The 16,500-nt window shown below is 37.4% G+C and overlaps 1 protein-coding gene across 1 annotated transcript; it reads left to right on the forward strand.

The window, feature by feature from the left end:
• The first annotated feature begins 13,309 nt into the window (after positions 1-13,309).
• On the forward strand, positions 13,310-16,486 carry LOC133798175 (protein PLASTID MOVEMENT IMPAIRED 1-like). Its single transcript, XM_062236384.1, has one exon. It carries the CDS (start codon positions 13,689-13,691, stop codon positions 16,308-16,310), a length of 2,622 nt encoding a protein of 873 aa, XP_062092368.1. The 5' UTR covers positions 13,310-13,688; the 3' UTR covers positions 16,311-16,486.
• The last annotated feature ends 14 nt before the right edge of the window (positions 16,487-16,500 follow it).

The following is a 16,500-nucleotide window of genomic DNA, read 5'->3' on the forward strand; positions in this document are numbered from 1 at the left end:
GAAAAAATCAGAAAATAGAGAAAACATATAGAGATAAAACATAAAATAAAACGATGTTTTATCGTTTTCAACTATATAGGCAAAAAAATTTAAATCAGATTTTGATTTTGTTTTAGGAAATAACTAACCAATCACATGATTATTGTGGGTCCTCTTACTTTTAGTTTTTGGAAACATAAAATTGAATCCTAACCGGATACCAATCACGCCATTAGTGCTTGAGATAGGGGCTTTTGGGCAAAGGTTTTAAATTTTGTTCAAGTTGGTGATCCCCAATGCTCTTCACTTTGGTTGTGTGAGTGAGAGTGTTTTACATTTTTGTTCTTGTTTTTTCTTCTACCATTGCTTTTATCATGTTTATTTATATCTTTTGTTTTAGAGTTGTAGTCATTATCATTCTCTTCACTATTTCTTTTCTATATCTATTTGTATTTTGAGTATTGAGTTGTAATTTATTTAATCAATCATTGTGTCTTTGTATTATTTTGCATAGAGTTGTAATAATATTTTTTATTTTCCATTGAGACAATACAAATATCTCTAACAGCAGCTCTCTCAATATTACAGCCAACAAACTAGATGGGAAAAATTACCTACAGTTGGCACAATCAGTAAAATTGGTTATATGTGGGCGTGGTAAACTTGGGTATCTTACTGGTGACCTTTCTACACCTCAGGTGACCGACGCAACCTACAAGGTAACGCAAACTGAGAATTCTATTATCCTTGCTTGTCTAATTAATTCTATGGATCCAAAAATAAGTCGCATGTATTTATTTTTCAAAACTACTAAGGAGGTATGGGACACTACTAAAAAGATGTACTCTGATTTGGGAAATGCTTCTCAAATGTTTTAAACAAAACTATAAGAAATCAAACAAGGTAATCACATTGTTACCCAGTATTTTTCAGACTTACAAGATCTATGGCAGGAATTATATTTATATCTGGATACCACACCTTTGTGTGCTAACTACACCACAATCCAGAGGAAACAGTTGGAGAAAGAAAGGGTTTTTGAGTTTCTTACTGGGTTAAACAGTGACCTTGATGAAGTTCGGGGATGTTTGGTTAGTCATTCTCCATTTCCTGATACTAAAGAAGCTTTCTCTGAACTTAGGCGTGAAGAAGTAGGCAGCATGTCATGCTCACCAATCCTGAATCACAACCCATCAAAACCTCAGCACTTGCCTCGAAGTCAAGACCACAAACATTTGGCAGAACCAATCATGATCCTCGACCTAATCGCAAGGGTGAACGACTTTGGTGTGATCACTGTCAACGTCACGGTCATATTCGCTTCACTTGTTGGAAAATTCATGGAAAACCTGCCAACTGGACTCCCTGACATCACAATGACAAAAAGGCTTACCAAACTCAGAATGCCAAATGATACCTCATCCGACGTCAATCCGGGAACTACTTCATTCCCATTTAGTAAGGAACAACTTGCTCATTTATATACTCTCATGAATTAGTCAGCTCTCAATTCTACCTCTGGCTCTGGATCTCATAATGCATCTTGCTTTGTTGCACACTCTGGCAATCTCTCTTCTACGGTAAAATATTCTCAAACACTATGGATAATTGATGCAGGTGCTTCTGATCACATGGCTGGTTTATATCACTTATTTGAATCTTATTCTTCATGTTCAAATAATTCTAGTGTCAAGATTGTCGATGACACTCTTTCTCCAATTGCAGGTATTGGTAAAATAAGATTGTCAGCTGACTTAATACTAAAATCAGTCCTTCATGTTTCATCCTTAAAATGCAACTCAATCTCTGTTAGTAAGTTAACTACTGATAATAGTTATCTTGCTAAAATTTTTCCCAGTTCCTGTCAATTTCAGGAATTATCCTCGGAGAGGACGATTGGCAGTGCTAGGATTCATGGTGGACTTTATTTCTTTGAAAATCGTCAACAAATAAAGAAGCAGCCTAGTTTCTCTAGTTTGTCTTCAAGCTTATCTAATTCTGTTTCAGTTTCTAATTTCAATTTTGTTTCTGTTTTTGTTTCAAATAAAGACAAAATTATGTTATGGCATTATCAACTTGGACACCCGAGTTTTTCATATTTAAAATATTTGTTTCCTGCGTATTTTTCAATAATAAAATTGAGTCTTTCCAATGTGATATTTGTCAATTTGCTAAGCATACTAGGAATGTCTTTCCTCAAAAACACTATACACCAACATGTCCCTTCTCTTTAATTCATAGTGATCTATGGGGACCTTCCAAAGTCACTACTTCCTTTGGACATCGTTGGTTCATCACATTTATCGACGATCACACACGACTCACTTGGGTCTATCTACTCAAAAACAAGTCAGATACCCATAGTGTATTTCAAAATTTTCATCATATGATTCAAACACAATTTTAGACATCTATTCGTATATTACAAACATACAATGGCACCGAATATTTTAATTATATCTTGGGAACCTATCTCTCCAAAAATGGCATCATTCATCAAAGTTCCTTTATCGATACCCCTCAAAAAAATGGTGTTGCTAAACGGAAAAATCGCTACCTTTTAGAAGTAGCCAGGGCCCTACTCTTCACCATGCACATCCCTAAGCATTTTTGGGGAAATGCGATTCTTACAGCTGTCTATCTTATCAACTGCCTTCTTAGTCGACCTCTTCATTTTAAGACACCCCATTATGTCCTTCTCGCTTCCTATCTGCATATCTCCTCCAACTCTCTACCTATCAAAACATTTGGCTGTACAACTTTTGTTCATGTTCATCCTCAAGACCGTACTAAACTTGACCCAAGAGCCGTTAAAACTATCTTCCTTGGTTATTCTCCCACTCAGAAAGGCTATAGGTGTCATTGTCCTCTCACCAAAAAATCTTATGTCTCCCGGGATGTCACATTCTTTGAAGATACTCCATACTTCTCTCCCAATTCGCTTCAGAGGGAGAACACTCACAATGAATCTCAATGGTCGTGGGGGTTAGAGGTTCCTCTCAACTCTTCTATACAGTCCCCAAACTTAAATCAAAATCTTGCTCCATCTTCTGAGTCATCTTCTGAGCAAGTTGAAATAGATATACATCCGCAAAATACAGATATACATACGCAAAATCAACAACAAGAGTTGCGTGTTTATTCTAGACGACAAAGAAATAACCAAATCATGAATCCTCGGCACAGTCAAGAGACCAATCCGGTGGTAGATTCTATTGAGCCAGATGTGTCAGGTAATCCTCTCTCAAACACTAATTACAATCTAGACATTCCTATAGCTTTGAGAAAATGAACTAGGTCTTGCCCTAAATACCCTATCTCAATGTTTATTTCTTATTCAAAATTGTCATCTCCTTTTAAAGCTTTTACTTCTAGCATGCCAGACATTGTTATTCCTAGGAGTATTGATGAAGCACTCGAAATTCCTAAATGGAGAATAGCTGTCAAAGAAGAGATGAGAGTTCTTAAAAAAACTGAGACTTGGGAATTAGTGGAATTACCACCTGACAAAATAGCGGTAGGATGCAAATGGGTTTCCACAGTCAAATATAATGCAGATGGAACTATCGAAAGATACAAAGCACGGTTAGTTGCAAAGGGGTTTGCACAAACCTATGGAATTGACTACACCAAAACATTCGCTTATGTTGTAAAGCTCAACACTATCAGAGTCTTACTATCATTAGCAGCCAACCTGGATTGGGAGTTACATCAATTAGATGTAAAAAATGTGTTCTTAAATGGTGAGCTAGAAGAAGAAGTCTACATGGTTCAACCTCCTGGATTTGAAGAAAAAACTCTCAAGATTGTCTGTAAACTCAACAAATCTCTCTATGGCCTAAAACATTCTCCTTGGGCTTGGTTCAATCGTTTTTCAAAGGTAGTCAAGGGTCTTGGCTACATACAAGGTTAGACAGACCACACTCTATTTATTAAACACTCAGGAAAAGAAGAGATAACTATCCTAATTGTATATGTTGATGATATAATAGTCACTGGCAACAATACCAAGGAGATGAATTTGATCAAAGAATTATTGGCTAAAGAATTTGAAGTCAAAGACCTTGGGACACTGAGATACTTTCTGGGTATGGAGATTGCTAGGAGCAAAAGAGGCGTTTCTGTATTACAAAGAAAATATACACTTGATCTTCGAAAGGAAACTGGAATGCTAGATTGTAAGGCTAGCAAAACTCCAATTGAACTAGGAAACAAAGATCATCTCCTTAAAGGAGAACCAGTCGACAAAGGAAGATATCAACAATTAGTTGGAAAGCTCATTTATCTCTCACATACTAGACCAGGCATTGCTTTTGTCGTGAGTCTAGTAAGTCAATATATGCACGACCCACGACAAGGTCACTTCAAAGTTGTGTATTGAGTTTTGAGGTATTTAAAGCAAACTCCAGGCAAGGGGTTATTTTTTGAGAAAAATCTTGAAAGAAAAGTCAAAATATTCACTGATGCAGACTGGGCAAGATCGATTGATGACATAAAATCTACATCATGATACTGTACTTTACTATGGGGCAACTTGGTAACATGGCGAAGTAAGAAATAAACAGTTGTTGCTAGAAGTAGTGCAGAAGCTGAATACAGAGCCATGGCTCATGGAGTGTGCAAAGCAATATGGTTAAAAAAGACTACTGGAAGAATTAAAGATTAAGGATGAAGCACCAGTTCACCTCTACTGTGATAACCAATCCACTATCAGTATTGCTCACAACCCAATACATCGTGATAGAACAAAGTACGTGGAAGTGGACCATCACTTAATTAAAGAAAAATTTGACGGAGGAGTTATCAAAATTGAGTATGTACACACTGATCAACAACTTGCAGATATTCTTACCAAGGGATTATCTGAAAAAGTATTTGATTGCCCTATAAACAAACTTGGACTCATCAATATCTATAGTCAAGCTTGAGGGGGAGTATTGACGGCTAAGGAAATTAGGAGCATTCCGTGTGAATCAATAGCTGGAGGATTTGTTGTATACTTTTTCCTTAGTTATAAAATTATCAGTACTTGTGTATATTCTGCTTTTATGTTTTTTTTATTCTTGTACAACCTATTTATACAGACTTTCATAGTGAATAAAATAGGATCCCTGCATCACTATCAAGTGTCTTCTTCGTCTCTCTTTTTTTTATTTCTTCACCTTCCAATCTAATATACCCTAGTGTCAATCCACCATTATTTTGGGTTTAACCCATCATATTGATATCAGTCACCACTGTCAAGAGACTAATTTCATAAACTTCTTGAGCCACAGTATCAATGATGTTGGCCTCTTTGTTTATATTATTCTTTGGCAATCTACAGTCAGAAGATTTGTGTCCAGGCTTGTCACGGAGTATGTAAAGAGGTGAGTTCCCCAAAGGAAGCTCTCCCATAAAGAGTTGTGAAATCAGCTATGCCTTCAAGATTTCCTTTGAATGTGATGTTACTTCCGCCTATGTAAGATCCTTCCTTGAGACTAAGTCACAAAAGTTGTCTAGTACATTAAGCTTGTTACGCAGGCAAGAAAACATAAATTGTAAAAGTAAATAAAAAAAGTTAAGCAATTTGGGGCAGGCTGCAATCTTTTTTCTTACTAGAGTGAATGGACTAGCCAATACAATATGACAGCACTACTATATATTGAGGGAATATGATATATCATTTCTGATTGTCCACACCATTGCTATTCCATCAGTAGTGATGATCAGAACTTGCTTTCAATCCAATCATGCATGACAAAATCCCGCTCTGTGATTGACACAGAATCTTGTGCCCATCACCATTTTTTATGACTAACTAGAGTATCTGCAAATAAAAGAGAGCTAATACTATTAATATTATGACCTTTGAAAAAGACAGTAGTGACCATCATAATATCAAAAGAAGCATTAAACTTACTTAATGAGCACGTTTATGTCATTTATGGTAGAGCTGTCCTTGTACTCGAGAAAGGGCTGCAAAAAATGTTGGAATTAGAAAAGAAACTTAATTAGCTAGCTTACTTGAATAACAAAACTCAAACCCCATGCAGAGAAAAGGATGCACATGTAAGAGCATTATCCATCCGGATTTCAATTTCTCAATGTGTGGATTAATCTAAGTACCAAATTTTGTATCTATTCTTTTTTATTATTACATCGCTTACCGAGTAAAAAACCATATAATAAACCATAACAGAATTTCTTATAGGTAGCTAAACCCACGAATCTAAAGCTACCAAATCAATCATTAAAATTTGTGGTTCTTTGATTTGAGCACATCATAATAACCTTGACTTTAAATGTTGTAATGGAAAGGTATAGAAAACAATTACTCATGACAAGGTTATAAAACATTACTGTAGAAGAAAGGGTTGAAAAGTTATATTGTTACAGTTACAAACCTGAAAGCCTTTGCTTGAAAGGTTATTCCATGAAGAATCTAGAAGACTAGAACTTGCACTCGATCAGTAGAGAAATGGTGACCACGGCCTTGAAAAATCAGTATCGAGTTTTTCTTTTACTGGAATCAGATTTCTTTTTCTGCGAATCAAGTGAACCTTATTCATACAAATTGCTGTAAGAACCCAAAAGACAAATTTTCTTTACATTTAGTTTCAACCTGATCAAAATTTGAGTAGAATAGTAGGACTCTAGCCTAATGTTCTCCTATTCCCCATGATTTCTCACGTGGAGAACATTAGGCTCCACCAACTGCAAAACCCAAATACATGACAATGAAGTACTCATATAATTGTAAAATAAACGATGTTCCAACAATTACAATGGTGAAGTCTATAGCAGTAAAGGATTTGGACTCAGACCATGCTTCAGTTTCCCAGTTTTCATCTTAAAGAAAATAAAAAGCTCAGTTTCTACAAGTAAAAACGAGGAGAATGGAAACAATTTATTTTGAGATGTAAACTAAACTAGAATTTGGGAAAACTTGCAACAAGAACATTACTGATTTTAGACCCATCCAGAAGCAAATAGAGCGGCTGACACATCACCCCTTTTCAACACATCAAGTGTAAAGTTTGTCTGTTATGTTTATACGTCGTTATAGGGTACGACAATACATAATGGAGAAATAGATCAAACAAGAGTCAACTACAAGGAAGCACTGAACAAATTGCACCACCTCACATTTAATACAAAGCAACAATCAAGGGATGACAATATTCTATTTGTATTCTACAGATCAAATTCAATGATATTCCAATAAAAAGGTTCATATAATTGCACCTTTAAAAATCTATGCTTAAAAGCTGTAATTAAATATGAGACAGCTATGGAGTTATTGTTTGTAATATTTCAAACTTTGCATATATGACAATGCTAGCTTGAGAGGGGCTGAGGCACATACATTCCATTGTCCACTGCCAAAAGTGCCCCTTCCAAACACATCTATTGTTGGGGATAAAACTATACGCCTAGCTTTGTATATTAAAATTCAAAAGAATAAACCAAAGATAATATATTCTCTAATGGAAGAATAATACAAAGTACATAACACAAATAAAACAAGTAGTAGAATTGACCTTTGAGTTGTAGAACATTGATACATAAAATTACAAGTCTATGATTTTATGTGAACCAACAAAATGTATCAAAAGTTTGACACAAATTGAGATTTGTCGTCCAAATATCTCTATTCCTAGCCTCCTCCTTGAGATTGCAAGAAACTACTACAATAGAATAAGATTGAGATTTACAAGTCTTAAATCTTCATGCTAGTCAAGCTTTCTTGATGAAGATCTTAGAGAAAACTAGTAATCTTGAGAGCTAGAAGGAAAGGGGCTTTAGAGAGAGGTGAGTGATCAATTCACAAAAAACTCAAATTGACCCTTTTAAATAGTATCGGAACCCTCATTAGACTCAACCAATGAGACTAGAGCATTTAATTTGAATTTTGAAGCCAAAAATACGTCATTGTATACAGTTCTAGCAGCCAACGAAGTAGTGGAAGAGCATCGTAGCAAAGGGAAGAGTGGTTGGGTGTTCAAAATAGATTTTGAAAAAGCATATGATTGTGTGGAATGTGATTTTTTGGATTTTGTTCCAGATCTGAAAGGTTTTGGCTCTCTTTGGAGGAAGTGGATGAAGGGTTGCCTGACTTCTGTATCGTTCTCAGTATTTGTGAATGGTAGGTAGAGGGGTAAATTTGGAGCCTCGCGTGGGCTTTGACAATGTGATTCCTTATCTCCTTTTTTGTTTACTCTTGTGGCGGATATACTTGGTAGTTTGGTGGACAAAGTCAAGGCGTCGTCAGTATTCAGAGGCTTTTCAGTAGGGAAGGATAAGGTAGAAGTGAGCCATCTTCAATTTGCTGATGACACAATATTTTTTATTAATGATGAAGAATCTCTTCAAGCCCTGCTTGATATTCTCAAGGCGTTTTTAGCCATTTCTAGATTGAAGATTAATTTGCAAAAGTGTCAATTGCTAAGGCTTAACGTGGCGGAGGAGGTTGTGATTTCTCACACCTTGATTATTGGTTGTGAGGTTGGAAAGTGGCCAATGAAATACTTGGGTCTTTCGTTGGGAAATAATCTGAGGCTTAAGTCCTTTTGGGAGCCAGTTTTGGCTAAGTGCGCTAAGAGGTTAGCTGGGTAGAAGTGTGTCTTTCTTTCTAGAGGGGGTGTGCTTACATTGATTCAATTTGTGCTTTCGTCACTCCCGGTGTATTATTTGTCACTTTTTAGAGCTCTTAAAAGTGTTCTGAAGGGTTTGGAAAGGCTGATGCGTGACTTCTTGTGGGATGGAGTTGATACTTCGGGTTCCGAGCATTTGGTAGCCTGGAATGTTGTTTGTAAACCTCTTTTTCATGGAGGTCTTGGGATGGACAATTTAGAAGAAAGGAATAAAGCTTTCCTTTTGAAGTGGTTGTGGAGATTCCCTTTGGAGCGCAATTCTCTGTGGCACAAGGTGGTGTTGAGCCCGTACAGGCGGGCTGAGAATCTTTGGGATACAAAGGCGGTGGCGAGATTTATTGCAAGGGGTCCGTGGAAGGATATTTCATCCCTTTATGGTGAGTATTTGGGGTCGGTTCATTTTAAAGAAGGGTGTGGTGATTTAGTGAGGTTTTAGGAGGATGTGTGGATTGAAGGGCAAGCACTGAAGGATAGGTTTCCAGACTTAGCAGTTATTTCCCAAGATAGGAACATTCCGATAGTTGAGTTGGGTGTTATTAGGGAGGTGGGAGCAAGAGTGGATTGGGATTCGCGCTTTAGAAAACCCCTTTTTGATAGAGAAGTTCTTTCTTTGGTTGAGTTGCTAAGAATCTTAGAGTTTGTTAACTTGCCAGCGATTCTGGATGATAGGAGGGTTTGGGAGCCTGACTCTAGCGAGTGGTTATCTTGCAAGTCTGCACTTCAGAAGCTCAAAATCGTTGATGGACGGACTGATGTGTTGTGGGCTAAGATTTTGTGGACGAGTCGAGTTCCTTCTAAAGTCAAGGTGTTCAGCTCGTTATTGTTTGTTGAGAAACTTAGCGTTAACGATGTTCTTCAACGTTGTCGTCCTTATCAGTGTCTTTCTCCAAGTTGGTGTGTTTGTTTTAAAGGGGGGGTTGAATCTCTCAGTCATCTGTTTCTTATTTGTGATTTGGCTCAGTCGTTATGGTCAAGAGTGTGGGGTGAGTTTGGCTTGAGTTGGTGTCTCCCAAGTTCTTGCTGTCAGCAGCTTTGTTGTGGTGTAGCGGGGGATAAGCGGTTGAATAAGCTTTGGAAGGCTACGATGTTGGCTTGTTTTTGGGAAATTTGGCTAGAGCGAAATAGCAAAATTTTTTACGATAAGTCATATCTGTGTGATCTTATTTGGGAGAGGGTTAAGTTTTGGGTTGCCACTTGGGTGTATCATACAAAGGGTTTTGAGGGGTTATCTTTCTTGGATCTCACTAGAGAGTGGAGTAGGTTTTTGATTATGTAGTTGGAGTTGTATGTTTTTTTTTCTAATTTATGTTTGTTTTTGTTTGTTACCACGGTTTTCCTCCGCCAAAAGTGAGGCCTGTCTACATATGCAAGAGGGGGCTAGCCTGAGACGAAGGCCTCTGTCTATCTTTTCAAAAAAAAAAAATTGTACGGACCGCTTAGGCGACATGTCGCCTGCATCCTGGCAATGCATCGCCACCATGCAGGCGATGCGTCGCCTGTGTTGTGTTTCTAGGGACCAGCAACGTGTCACCTCCCAAAGGCGACGCAACATAGGTCTCTCTGACTTGCCAGCCCAAAACTTGTCTCAAAACATCCCCAAATGCCTCCAAACTTTTTGGGTATTCTTATATACTCCAAAGAAACACTTCAGACCCAAAAAGATGATTTATAGATGCATATATCAAAAGTCAACTCTCACATATTGACTTTAGTGAAATCATTATGGGTCTGATTGGTTCGCGATTAGAAAACTGTATTTTTGAAAAGTGAGATTCTGAAATGAAAATCTGAATTTAGTGACTAAAAACATGTTTCTGAAAATGTGATTGGTTCAATGTCAGTAAACTGTTTTTGAGTTTTAAAAAACTGAATCTGTGATTGGTATTAAATTTGAAAATATAACAGAAAATGAATATGTGGTTCAGCTGAATCTTAATATTATTTTAATTTTATATACATAGATTGTATAATATTAAATTTTGATTTATCAATATATTTAATTAAGTAAAATTTAATTATATTAATAAATTAAAATTTAATAATAGTGCATTGGTTAAATTCATAATAATATTGCATTGTCATTAATTTTAATTTTTTTTAAAAAATAAAGTAATAGTGCATGAATCTAAAACAACTCATCATCCATGCTCAATATATAAAACTAAAAACATCAATATATTCAGTCAAACAATATATAATAATCAATAATAATATACTCCATATCAATCAAATAATATATAATAATCATTTGGAAAACAGCATTAATAATAATAAGGCTATTTAGGATTTTTACCCCCCGAACTATTACCACTACCGTATCGTGCCCCCTAATTTTTTCAGGCCGTTAAAATTCCCCCCGAAATATTTACAGTAATGTAAAGAAGGACTTCCGTTAACTTTCAACACATGTGGCTAACAAAAGGCTGACATGGCTCTTTATATGCTGATGTGTCTTGGTCATGTCAGCGCCATGTGTGTAATTTTAAAATTAAAAAATCTATAATCATATTAAAAATTAATGAATTAAACACTAAAAAATAGAATTAATAAATTAAACCATTTTTTATACATTAAAAAAAATAAAAACCATATTTAAAAACAATAAAATTACACATATGGCGCTGACATGGCCAAGACACATCAGCATGTAAAGAGTCATGTCAGCATTCTGTTAGCCACATGTATTGAAAGTTAACGGAAGTCCTTCTTTACATTACTGTGAATATTTCGGGGGGAATTTTTAACGGCCTGAAAAAATTAGGGGGCACGATACAGTAATGGTAATAGTTCGGGGGGTAAAAATCCTAAATAGCCTAATAATAATAATAATTTAAAAAAAGAAATAGGATAATACCAAGTGAGATGGAGTTGGGCTCTGTTCCTTTGGTGTTGCCGAGAGAGAGATAAGGGAGGAGAGAGGATATTATTTTTAGAGTTTTGGGAAATAAGTTAGAAAACATGATTTTTTTTCTTTTTCAATTTTACAACACAAAATCCAGATATTGTTTTGGATTTGGTTTCCAAAACAAGCTGCCAATCACATATTCTTGTGAGATTGGCAGATTTTAAGTTTTCAAAATCATAAAAATGTATTTGAATACACTACCAGGCCTATAATTTTTGCATCACCTCCTGTCTAACAATCATAACATCTATGCCAAAGTAGACATCATGCTTTCTATCCCGAGCAATCTAGTTATCAATGAAACATTAGAATAATGAACTGCAAACATTAGGTAGAAAAGACCTTTCAAAAATAAAGCAATAAGGAAGTTGATGAAATCCATACCTCCCACCCGTAATTTATAAAGATTCTGTCACAAATATCAAAGAAAGATTTATTTCTATCATTCAGTTGATTTTGATAACTAATGGAACTGACAACTGTGACACTATCCTACCTATGTAGCCAATGATCAATTCTAACAAATTTTAGTAGCTACTCTAAACCTTTTATTAATGAAAAAACCAGAAATGCATAAAGAAGAGGATAACTTGTCCTCAAAGAAAGTGCAGTGGTTATTTCTCCTAACCTTTACCACTTTATTTTGTAACCAAAAACTACCAATCCTTAGTTGGTTAGCCTATATTTAGAAAGTCATTGCTTATAAATAGAAGCAGTTATTTCATCCAATAAACACCTTGTATGTTTCAGAGATTGCAACCTTCAAGAAAGAGAGAGAATGAGTGTCGTGAGTGAGAAGCTTTCAAGACTGAGAAATTGAGAGCTTGAGTGTAAAGGGGACAAGGGCTTGAGAGATTGTGTGTCCTTGGTACTGAGATTTGTCTTGTTCATCTCAACAGCGAGGGGGGTGTGCATTCTAATTGTTGATTCATCAATGAAGGTTTGTGGTGATGCTCTAAACTGGAAGTAGGACACATTGGTGCGAACCAGTATAAATACTGTCATTATCATCTTTCTGTTCTTAGCTTCATATTTGAGTTGTGTTATTGTGAAATTGTGATTATTGTTCTGCAGTTACTGTTTTGTTTGTGTTAATTGATCTTGCATGTGAATCTTGGATCTGTTGGTGACAACAGAAAGAAAGGCACAAAACACAATCTGGAAACAATAGAAACAAGTGTTTGCATGGTACAAAATAATCAAGGAAAAAGCAAAAAAAAAACATGATTAAAAATCTTATTTCTCACCATATGACTAAAGAGCCTGGAATTTTTGAATGCATAGTCTGAGTCAAATGGCTGATAAATGTTTCAGATTAGGAATTTGGCCCTTCTTTAATGTAACTTGAATATTGAGCTGCAAATGACATATTCTAATGTCATATATATATATATATATATATAATATGTATATACATATATAGAGAGAGAGAATAGGAGAATAATGGACTGAATTGCCACAACCAAAATACTAAGGAATTTAATCTTTTTACACTACTACTACAAAAAAGAAACAGTTAGACGTCACTTTAAATGACTCTTACGAAACTAGTATGTTGCATAGTGCATCAGTTATGTGTTTAATGGCATTTAAAAAAAAAAAACAGCAGCCTGACACACGTCGAATATATGTGCTCAACGACATTTTTTGTTCTTCTCTTTGTTTAATCTTGAGTAAAAATATTTTAAATATGAGCATGAGACATCATTTTATTGAAACAAAATAACTACAAAGCAATAACTACTGATGGTGATAAAAGCATTTTAAGAAGCAGTTTCACATTTCAAGCTAATACTAGATCTTTACACTTCCAAAGAAAAGAAGCATTTATTTTTCTGGGACCGAAGTCTTGGCTTATAGTTTCCATGTCTCTTTCAACGAGAAAAGAAGAAAGAGATAGAAGGATGTATGCAAAGTTTCCCTTATCCTTCACAAATTTTTCACTGGCTCTGGAAGGACCAGCAACTACCACAAATGTTCATGTTTCATGGCAGTTTCTCCACCTCAGAAACCCTTCTCTCTCAACCACGTCAACCCCTTATCATCAATTCCTTCCTTCTCTTCTTCCTCCCCAAGTAATTTCCTTATCATTTCGACCCTGCTGTCCTGATGCTGACTAGTACCATTATTCTCTCAGTCTCAGTTCTCCTTGCTCTTTTTCTTCAGTAATGGCAGACGAAAGTACGGGAGGGCGGGCTTCCAATACCCAGCTACTAGAGGAGCTCGAAGCACTCAGTCAATCCCTCTACCAATCCCACACTGCTGCTGTCACTCGAAGAACAGCCTCCCTTGTCCTTCCTCGAAGCTCAGTCCCTCCGATATCATCCAATGATGAGATCGTCCCCAGTGCTGGAGTTGCAGCCAAAACTGAGGCAGTTAGGGCCAACAATAAACCTCGCAGACGCCTGTCTTTGTCCCCATGGCGGTCTCGTCCAAAGCTGGATGACGGAGGTGATCAGACAGAGAGTCAGCCAGCTAGGGGATCGAATCAGAGAGAATTCAAGAAGTTGGAAGAGAAAACTAATTCGGAAGAGAAGAAGGGGCTTTGGAACTGGAAACCAATTCGTGCACTTTCCCATATTGGAATGCAGAAACTAAGTTGTTTGTTTTCTGTAGAAGTAGTCACAGCCCAAAATCTTCCAGCTTCAATGAATGGTCTCCGGCTCTCTGTATGTGTTAGAAAGAAGGAAACCAAAGATGGGTCAGTTCAAACAATGCCATCGAGGGTCTCACAGGGGGCTGCTGATTTCGAAGAGACCTTGTTCGTTAGGTGCAATGTTTATTGCAGCCATGGTAGTGGAAAGCAACTCAAGTTCGAGCCTCGTCCGTTTTGGATATATGCATTAGCAGTTGATGCACCAGAGCTTGATTTCGGTCGTAGTTCCGTGGATTTAAGGGAACTGATTCAAGAATCTATTGATAAGAGCCACGAAGGAGCTCGAGTTCGGCAATGGGATACAAGTTTCAGTCTTTCGGGAAAGGCGAAAGGAGGCGAGCTTGTACTGAAACTTGGGTTTCAGATCATGGAGAAGGACGGAGGAATTGGGATTTACAGTCAAGCTGAGGACCATAAGAACAAGTCTAAGAACTTGTCATCCACTTCATTTGCCCGAAAGCAATCGAAGACGTCGTTTAGCGTTCCGAGTCCAAAATTATCAAGCAGAAAAGAAGCTTGGACGCCTTCACAGATTGGAACTACACCTGCTGATCTTCATGGCATTGATGACTTGAACCTTGATGAGCCAGCTCCAGTCCCATCAACATCAACATCAACAACTGAGAATAAGCCAAAAGAACCAGAAACCAAAGCAGAAGACCTTGATCTTCCAGATTTCGAAGTGGTTGATAAGGGAATTGAATTCCAAGAGAATAAAAAGGATGAGGAGGAGGAAGATGAAGAAGGAAAGGAAAAAGATTCAGTGAAGTCCTTTGGAGAAAGATCAGCTGGAAATGAAGTTGTAAAGGAAATTGTTCATGATCAAGTTCATACTACAAGATTGACAGAGTTAGATTCTATTGCTCAGCAAATAAAAGCTCTTGAATCCATGATGGGTGACGATAAACCATCGCACAAAGATGAAGAAACTGAGTCACAGAGATTAGACGAAGACGAAGATAAGGTGACAAGGGAATTTCTTCAAATGCTTGAGGCGGAAGAAACCAATGAATATAAATTCAAGGGAGCAGATATTCCTGCTATGCAACTGGAAGGAGCAGAGGAATCTGCAGAAGGTGCATCATCGAAAGCTTACCTCCCGGACCTTGGGAAGAACTTGGGCTGTATAATCCAAACCAGAGATGGCGGATACTTGGCCGCCATGAATCCTCTAGATACTGAAATATCAAGGAAGGAGACCCCTAAATTGGCTATGCAAATCTCGAGACCGTTTGTGATTCCGTTGAATGAGCCCTTGAGTGGGTTCGAGCTGTTTCAAACAATGGCAGCCATGGAGCTCGACGAACTAAATTCGCAAATTCAGGACTTGATGTCCATGGACGAACTGATGGGTAAAACTGCTGAACAGGTGGCGTTCGAAGGCATAGCTTCAGCGATCATCCATGGTAGGAACAAAGAAGGCGCAAGCTCGACCGCGGCTCGGACTGTTGCAGGGGTGAAAATAATGGCGACAGCGATGAATTCAGGCCGAAAAGAGAGGATCTCGACGGGAATTTGGAACCTAAGCGAGAATTCAATGACACCAGAGGAGATCCTCGCGTTCTCGCTGCAGAAAATAGAGGTCATGGCGATCGAAGCTCTGAAAATCCAAGCGGAAATGGCAGAAGAAGAAGCCCCATTCGACGTTTCACCACTGATCATTCCGAACACCAATCGCACTCATCCCATTTCTTCTTCCGTTCCATTGGAGAATTACAGTAGGAGCTCCAAAGGCTCAGAAACCCTGACAATGGCGGTGGGGATTCAACTGAGGGATCCCATTAGGCGATACGAGACAGTGGGAGGACCCATGATAGCTCTAATCTACGCGAACCCAGCTTCAGAGGAGGAGGAGGAAGAGGAAGAAGAAAAGAGATTCAAGTTGACAAGCCTCCATGTGGGAGGGGTGAAGGTGAGAAGTAGAGGAAAGAGAAGCGTTTGGGACAGTGAGAAGCAGAGACTGACAGGGATGCAGTGGCTGGTGTCGTACGGAATAGGAAAAGCAGGGAAGAAGACGAAGCAGAGTGCGTCGTCCAAAGGTCAAGACCTCTTCTGGAGCATCTCTTCTCGTGTTATGGCCGATATGTGGCTCAAGTCCATTAGAAATCCAGATGTTAAATTTACCAAGTCATGATACATTTTATTTTGAGTGAACAGTGTTTTTTATCTTTATTTATTTTAATTTTTATATATTGTATTTTTTTTTTAATGATTATACCAATGTGAATGAATGTATAATTCAGATTGTCTATATTAGAAGCATGTTTACTCTCAAAAATTCTAATAATTGAAATGTTTACGTTTGTGATCGATGGCATATCTCA

Source organism: Humulus lupulus, chromosome 8 (genome assembly GCF_963169125.1).
Source record: "Humulus lupulus chromosome 8, drHumLupu1.1, whole genome shotgun sequence".
In the NCBI taxonomy this organism is placed as follows: Eukaryota; Viridiplantae; Streptophyta; class Magnoliopsida; order Rosales; family Cannabaceae; genus Humulus; species Humulus lupulus.

What these genes read in the sequence shown, in the direction of transcription:
- LOC133798175 (XM_062236384.1), top strand. Translation starts at nt 13,689, where the DNA reads ATGGCAGACGAAAGTACGGGAGGGCGGGCTTCCAATACCCAGCTACTA.